Here is an 8,574-nt window from a genome sequence, read left to right as displayed (position 1 = left end):
ATATGATAGGGTTTTAGTTATTTCTTTTAATATTAGATTTGTGTCACTATAATATTGTTTTTATCATTGTTGTGAGCCGCCCCGAGTCTTCGGAGAGGGGCGGCATACAAATCTAATAAATTATTATTATTATTATTATTATTATTATTATTATTATAATATTATTATTATTATCCCGGGATCACATGAAACTTCTTTTGCGATCTCCTGACAAGCAAAGAGAAGGCTGAGGAAAGCAGATTATTCCCTGAACAACTGGGTTACTAACTTATCAACTACTTGCAACAATAACGCTGCTACGATGAGTGCCCAAGATGCTTACTGAAGTGCACAAAATCGACAGAGCCAGTGCTGCCCGAGAATTTCTTTACCATTTTGAGATTGAAAGCAAGGTTTTTCTCAACTGTATAGTGACAAGAGATAAAACTTGGGCTTATCATCATACGCCAGACAGCAAACGTCAATCCATGCAGTGGCGCCATACCCATTTTCCTTCAGCCAAAAAAATTCAAAATTCAGCAATCAGTGAGAAAAATCTTGGGCACCCATCGTGCACAAATCTTGGGCATTCAGGTACCATATTACAGCATGCACTTCGCACTTAGGGCGAAACGGAATGAGGATGCTCATCTTTAACCTTCACCACAATGCCAGTCGATGATCTACTGACCACTGGCACTGCTTGTTCACTTATGGTCGCTTCCCAGTACCCGATAGTAATACCAACTTCCCACGCGAACTTTCCCTGCGAGAGCTACATGCCTTGCAACCCTACTTTCTGGATAACCCTTGTAAGAGTGAAAAACGGTTGTTGTTGTTGTTGTTGTTGTTGTTGTTATTATTATTATTATTATTATTATTATTATTATTATTATTATTATTATTATGTCAATACAACACAGCAAACGAGATCACTATGCTGGATTTCGTATTTCATCACCAGTCGGGCACTTCCCAAGCACCTAGGATTGCATTATGTAGCGGCGAATTATGTTTGCTGATCCCAGTAAAGCGGCCTTTTGCAATTGACAGATGGAGATTTTGTCAATTCCAATGGTTTTGAAATGTCCGCTGAGATCCTTTGGTACTGTGCCCAGCGTGCCAAGTACCACTGGGATCACTTTCACTGGCTTATGCCAGAGTCGTTGCAGCTCGATTTTTAAATCTTCGTATTTCACTAATTTCTCTAGCTGCTTCTCCTAAATTCTGCTGTCCCCTGGGATTGCGATGTCAATGATCCATACTTTCTTTTTCTCCACAATCAGGATGTCTGGTGTGTTATGTTTCAGAATTCAGTCAGTCTGAAGTTGGAAGTCCCATATTAGTTTTGCTTGCTCATTTTCGACCACTTTTTCGGGCTTATGATCCCACCAGTTCTTTGCCACTGGTAAATGGTAGTTCCGGCACAAGTTCCAGTGCCTCAGCATCATGTCTATGCTTGTAGTCAGTCTGTGTGATCCTTTTGCAGCATCTGAGTATGTGATCGATTGTTTCATCTGTTTCTTTACAGAATCTGCACTTTGGATCATCTGTTGATTTTTCAATTCTGGCTTTGACAGCATTTGTTCTAATGGCCTGTTCTTGTGCCGCCAGTATTAGTCCTTCTGCCTCCTTTTTGAGTGTTCCACTTGTAAGCCATGACCAGGTCTTTTCTTTATCCACTTTGCCTTCAATCTTCTCCAAGAACTGGTCATGCAATGCTTTGTTCCGCCAACTGTCCATACGACATTGAGTTACAGTTTTTCTGTACTGGTCCTTAGTTTGCTTCACCTTGAGAAGCTTCCTATTGTTGACCTCCATCAACGCTGACTCTTTGCTCTCCTTCACATAGTCAGCTAATGCATGCTTCTCTTCTTCCACTGTCTGCTTCACTTGCAAAAGTTCTCTGCCGCCTATTTTCCTTGGTAAGTACAGCCTGCCAACCTCACTGCGGGGGTGTAGTGCATGATGGATCGTCATTAATTTTCTGGTTTTCCTGTCCAGGTTGTTGTTGTTGTTATTATTATTATTATTATTATTATTTATTAGACTTGTATGCCACCCCTCTCTGGGGACAGTCATAAGTGTAACAAACGGTCAGAAGATACGTTTTTCATGACCGTTGTAACTTCAAATGGTCATTAAGTGAACTGTCATAAATCAAGGACTACTATTTATTTATTTATCATAAGTCTGATGTAAGTTCAAAGAGTTATTAAAGGAATGGCTGTAAATTGAGGGTTAACTGAAAAAAAGAAGAAAAAAGAAATTGTATGTAGCAAATCATGTTTGATTGCATGGCAAATGTTTTAAAAGAAACCATCCGATCCAAGCTGCCAGCTCTTTCTTCTTCTGCAAGTATTGATTTGTCTCAAACTTCTCTTGCCAGGACAAATGTCGTAATGTTGACACACTTTTTAGATGGAGGAATTCCCCAACCAGAGAGAGATAATCAGTTAGGAGGGTCAGGGTCCTTTACGTCTAGCCAACTTTTAATCTAGACCAGTATTACTCAAACTTGGGCAACTTTGAGATGTGTGGACCAACTCCCAAAATTCTTCAGCTAGCCTTGCTGATTGAGGAACTCTGAGTCTTGAAGTCGACACAACTTAAAGCAGCCAGGACTGAGAAACAGTGATCTAGCATCTCATAACAGAGTCTTTAACAGAGTAACAGAGTTGGAAAGGACCTTGTAGGTCATCTAGTCCAATCCTCCACCCCAGCAGGAGGCACTACACCACTGATGGCAACCTATGGCATGGGTGCCACAGGTGGCGCGAGGAGTCATATCTGAGGGCCCTATGTGAACTCCAGTGCACATGTGTGCTCTGGCCAGCTGATTTTCGGCCTTTTGGAGGGCGGGCGAAGGCCGTTTTCACCTGATAGACTGTTTTTCGCTCTCCACCTGAAAGGCTCGGTAGCCTATGAATGGCCAAAAACAGCTCAACTGGAAGTTCGGACTCCCCTCTTCTTCTTCTTCCCTTTTCCTCCTCCTTCTCTTCTTCTCTCCTCCTCCTTCTCCTCTTCCTCTTCTTCCTCCTCTCCTCCTCCTCCTCCTCCGCCTCCTCCTCCCCTTCTTCCTCCCCCCCCTCCCCTCCTCTCCCTCTTTCTTCGAGTATCGTACAATCACTTCTGTGGTCATCTCTCTTCACTTTATTCCCAGAAGGCCAAGCAGTAATGTAGGCTGGGCTGAAAGAACACCTCAGCTCCATCTGTCTGAATGAGTCCCCTAACTGAAGTAGACTGGACCCTGCTTTTCCCCAATCCTTGCAACCAAATATGAAGCTGTGTTGCTTTTTCAACCACGAAATACCAAACAATGGCCAAGGGGGAATATAACGTGTTGAACAAACTTTAACCTTAGACTGTCTACAGTCGACCTCACCCCATTCCTAAAAGGTCTGTGAGGGGTGTGCATAAGTACAGTACACCATTGTGTCCCTATCCTACTGTCCTATTGCCTAATTTACCTGTACCTCTAGCCACCGTTACCTGTAGGCTGTGCACGTGCGCGCGTGCGCTCTCCAAAATACCGGGTCGCGCGCCCTTTTCCATGGGTGCGCAGTCCCCATTTTCCATGGGCGCGCAGTCCCGCGGGGCGGGGGCGGGGAGGCGCCGGCAGCAGAAGGGAAGGGAGCCGCAGTCGCCCCTGCCTCCCCATGTTGCTTCCGGCCCCCTCGGCCTTTCGTCACTGCCCCCTGCCCAATCCGCCCCCTCTGCTCCGCCGCCGCCTCCTACCTTTGGGCGCGGCTCCTCCGCACCCGGAACGCACGCCTTGCCCGTCTCAGTCCCTTTGCTGAGAGCACTTTCATCCCGGGCTCTCAGCAAGGGGGTTGCAGGAGAGGCGGGGCAGGTTGCGCACGCTCCCTATCTCCATACCAGGCCACTCGGAACATTCAAAATAAGAAAAACTTTCGCCAGCGAAGGCTTTTCTTATTTTGAATGTTCCGAGTTGCCTGGTATGGAGATACGGAGCGTGCGCAACCGCGCGCGCGCCCCCGACATTGAATATCACCTTCGCCGGCCTCTGCTGAGAGAACGCCTGCCGGCGAAGGCTTTTCTTATTTTGAATGTTCCGAGTGGCCTGGTATGGAGATAGGGAGCGCGCGCCATGGTGCGCGCCCCCCCGACATTGAATATTACCAGCCTCCGCTGAGAAGAACGGAGAGAGAACGAGAGTGAGTGAGAGCAACAGACAGCAAGATAGAGAGAAAGTGAGGAAGAGAGAGAGAGAGAAAGGGGAGAGAGAAAGAGATAGCAAGAGAGAGAACAAGAGAGAGAAAGAGTGTGAGAAAGAAAACAAGAAAGAGTGAGAGAGAGAGAGAGAGAAAGCAAGAGAGGGAAAAAGTGAGAAAAAGAAAGAGACCAAGAGGGGGAAAGAGAGAGAAAGAGAAAGAAAGAAAGAAAGAAAGAAAGAGAGAGAGAGATGAGAGAGGAAGGAAGAGAGTGAGAGAGAGAGACAGAGAAAGCAAGAGAGAGAGAGAGAGAAGAGTGGAAGGAAGAGATAGAGAGAAATGATAGAAAAAAGGGGAGAAAAGAGAAATGAGAAAATGATTGAGGCAGACAATGGCAGGAGAGAGAAACAGAGAGAGAAGTGACTTGATTTAAAGCATATGGTAAAAGCACTTAAATAATAACAGAGAAAAAAAACCCAGCCCTCACCTGTTTTTATTAATAGTTATGTTTTTGGTTTTGCTGGTTGATTTAGTTTTAATAGTAATGGATTTTGGTTTTTTTAAATTATTAATTTCTTTTAATAAAAGGGATTTTTCCTTATTTATTTATTTATTTATTTATTTATTTATTTATTTATTTATTTATTTATTTATTTATTTATTTATTTATTTATTTATTATTCTATGCCGCCCAGTCCCAAAGGGACTGTCGCTCAGACACTATACTTTTCCGCCCACACCGAAAAAAAATTAGAGGGTACATTGCCTCTAGCTAAGAACTTAATTCATTCTGTGACCAGGTTCTTAAGTAGAAAACTTTGTAAGTAGAAGCAATATTTCCCATAGGAATCAATGTAAAAGCAAATAATGCATGCAAACCCATTAGGAAAGAAATAAAAGCTCAGAATTTGGGTGGGAGGAGGAGGAGGAAGAAGAAGAGGAGGAGGACAGTCGCTGCCGAAGGAAGAAGGTGGGGTGAGGGGAATCAAAAAAATCCAAAACTTTAAGGCTTAAAAAAAAAAGAGGGACTCTGAAGTGGCGAGGAGCTCGTGCCTCCCATACACCCAACGCAAGGCTACCTTCCATACACTGCGCCAGAGAGAGAAACCCAAGCAGGCAAGAGGGGGAGCACCACCAAAAGGCTCCTCTGGCAACCCAGAAAAGCCCGAGATGGCCAGGATTAAAGGGGGAATGGCAGGAAACTGGCTGGGTCTTCATGCTGCTCTCAAATTTCCTGGGAAATTTTTCCAGGCTCTGGTTCTTAAGTAGAAAATGGTTCTTCTTAAGAAAAGGCAAAACAAAATCTTGAATTCCTGGTTCTTTTCATCTAGAAAGGTTCTTAAGTATAGGCGTTCTTAAGTAGAGGTACCGCTGGAGTACTGCATCCAATTCTGGTCACCACACTTCAAAAGAGACATTGAAACTCTGGAGAAGGTGCAGAAAAGAGCAACCAAAATGATTAGGGGACTCAAAACCAAGACTTAGGAAGAGAGATTGCGGGAACTGGGCATGGATAGCCTAGAGAAAAGGAGGGCCAGAGGGGACATGACAGCTGCATACAAGTATATGAGGGGTTGCCACAGAGAGGAGGGGGTCACTCTATTCTCCAGAGCAGTGATTTTCAACCGGTGTGCCGCGAGACATGGTCAGGTGTGCCGCGAGGCGGTTCTCCCCCCCGCTATTGCCCCCCCGCCGCCGCCGCTATTGGCACCCTCCCACGGGAGGCCGGCAAAGGTTGCTTTGAAAGTCGGCCCCCTCGCGCCCATGGCTTCTCGTCGCTTCCCCAAAGCACCGTCGCTTCCCTGAAAGCGCGCTCCTCATCTCCCTGCCAGCCCGCGGGGGGGCGGGGAGGCGCCGGCAGCAGAAGGGAAGGGAGCCGCGGCCGCCCCTGCCTCCCCACGGTGCCTCCGGCCCCCTCGGCCTTTCGGCGCTGCCCCCCGCCCGCCCCCTCTCCTCCTCCGCTGTCTCCTGCCTTTCGGCATGGCTCCTCCCGCACCCGGAACGCAGGAGACAAAAAATGGCCCAACTCTCGTTCTCTCTCCGTTCTCAGCGGAGGCCAGCGAAGGTAATGTTCAATGTCGGGAGCACGCGGGCGGTTGCGCGCGCTCCCTACCCCCCTGCTAGCCGCTCGGAATATTCAAAATAAGAAAAACCTTCGCCGGTGAAGGCTTTTCTTATTTTGAATATTCCGAGCGGCTAGCAGGGGGGTAGGGAGCACGCGCAACCGCCCGCGCGCTCCCGACATTGAATATCACCTTCGCCAGCCTCCGCTGAGAAGAACGGAGAGAGAACGAGAGTGAGTGACAGCAACAGGCAGCAAGATAGAGAGAAAGTGAGAAAGAGAGAGAGAGAAAGGGGGGAGAGAAAGAGATAGCAAGAGAGAGAACAAGAGAGAGAAAGAGTGTGAGAAAGAAAACAAGAGAGAGAGAGAAAGCAAGAGAGAGAGAGAAAACAAGAGAGAAAGTGAGAAAAAGAGAGAAAGAGGGAGGGAGAGAGAAAGAGAGAGAGAGAAAGAACAAGAGAGAGAGAAAGAAAATAAGAGAGAACAAGAGAGAGAGAGAGAGAGAAAATAAGAGAAAAAGAGATAGCAAGAGAGAGAGAAAGCAAGAGAGACAGATAGGGAGAGGAAAGGAGAGAGAAATGAGAACAAAAAGGGGAGAAAAAAGGAGAAATGATTGAGGCAGAGAATGAGAGGAGAGAGAAACAAAAGAGAGAGAGAGGGGTGATTCTTGAAGCATATGGTAAAAAGCACCCAAATAATAAGAAATGCCCCCCAGCCCACACCTCTTTTTGAAAAGAATAAAAGAGAAAAACCCCCAGCCCTCAACTGGTTTTGGAAATGGTTCCAGTGTGTATACACACACACATAAGGGGGGGAGAGAGACAGGGATGGAAAAAGAGGAGAAGTGAGAGGGAAAAGGAATGAGGGAAAAAGGGAGGAAGAGAGAGAAATGACAAACATGAGAGAGAAAAGGGGGAAAGACAGGAGAAGTACCCAGAAATGAGATATAAATTTGAGTAGGGATGATTGATGATTGACTGTATTTATAAGGGGATGTTACATGGGATTGTATATACGAGGGGGTTATGTATGTATGTATGTATGTATGTATGTATGTATGTATGTATGTATGTATGTATTTATTTATTTATTTAATTTGTGTCATTTTGGTTGGTGGTGTGCCCCAGGATTTTGTAAATGTAAAAAATGTGCCGCGGCTCAAAAAAGGTTGAAAATCACTGCTCCAGAGCACCAGTGGGCCGGAAGAGGAACAACGGCTGGAAGCTGACCAAGGAGAGATTCAACCTAGAAGTAAGGAAGAACTTCCTGACGGTCAGAGCGATCAATCATTGGAACAACCTGCCTGCAGAGGTTGTGAACTCCCCAACTCTGGACACTTTCAAGAGGAGATTAGACTACCACTTGGCTGGGGTGCTTTAGGATTCCTGCTCAGGCAGGGGGTTGGACTTGATGACCTGCATGGTCCCTTTCAACTCTAACAGTAAGTAAGTAAGTAAGTAAGTAAGTAAGTAAGTAAGTAAGTAAATAAATAAATAAATAAATGTATGTTTATGTTTATACCAATACATACTACCTTGTACATGCTTGACAAATAAATAAAATAATAAAACAATAATAAACAAGCAAACAAACAAGCAAATATTGTAGAAAGGGAAATTCACTTTTGGGACCTTTGGCATCAACTTTATTTTTGGGGAACAAAAACTTTGTGAAAGCAAATCCTCTCAGCAAGCAACAATACATTTAAGGAGGATAAAGCAAACCTTTTATACCTTTAGCCAAAAAACTTGGCAGCCCATAAACAGGAGCTTAGGAGGATTAAGTTTACTGGCAAATTGGTAACCGTGTCTGGAATATCACACCCTACCTGCAGAAAATGCCCCCAGGAAGAGGAGAAGGTGGGCGTATGAGCCGAGGCACTGCATTCCCGCTCCTTTTCTCTTCCCCTGCTCCTGCCTTCGTTACAGCAGGTGGAATGCAAACCTGGGCTGCTGTATTTATAAAAGTTTTGGCCTTCTTCCCATCATGTGATGGACTGGCCCCTCCCTGAGAAAGCAGCTGAGTTGTGGGAAACGGTAAACTAAATCATTGATACGCATCTCAGGTGACAAAGGGTCAGCCAAAAGCCGAGATCTGGCTTATTTGAAAATGATTTGAAATTCTACTTAGGTGGGCAAAAAGGCTGAGGTCAGACAGACATTTGAACCTTTAATCTCACAAACTCCTCCTTTCGTTGGCCTTGCGTAGTTCGGCCAGGCTAGGCGAACCTCCTTGGCACTTCCCCAACAAGGTCTGGTTTTTGGTAATGCTCCTACAAAATTGCCTATCATCAGTGTCGTTGGTGCAATGAAACTGGTTAAAGGCAGGGGGAATGCCTATTATTTTGGGGGAATATTT

General features: G+C 45.5%; 1 protein-coding gene across 1 annotated transcript in view; it reads right to left on the bottom strand.

Annotated features, from left to right (window-relative positions):
* LOC139160142 (complement factor B-like) overlaps positions 1–8,214 on the bottom strand; it is a 47,716-nt gene extending 39,502 nt beyond the window's left edge. The window contains exon 1 of the mRNA XM_070737718.1: positions 8,045–8,214. Within this exon, the coding sequence (XP_070593819.1) occupies positions 8,045–8,102 (58 nt within the window). The 5' untranslated portion in view covers positions 8,103–8,214. The remainder of the gene's footprint in view (positions 1–8,044) is intronic.
* Positions 8,215–8,574: the final 360 nt, after the last annotated feature.

The sequence above is a fragment of the Erythrolamprus reginae genome, chromosome 2, assembly GCF_031021105.1.
Source record: "Erythrolamprus reginae isolate rEryReg1 chromosome 2, rEryReg1.hap1, whole genome shotgun sequence".
Taxonomy (NCBI): domain Eukaryota; kingdom Metazoa; phylum Chordata; class Lepidosauria; order Squamata; family Dipsadidae; genus Erythrolamprus; species Erythrolamprus reginae.
This window is presented reverse-complemented; position numbering and strand designations above follow the sequence as displayed.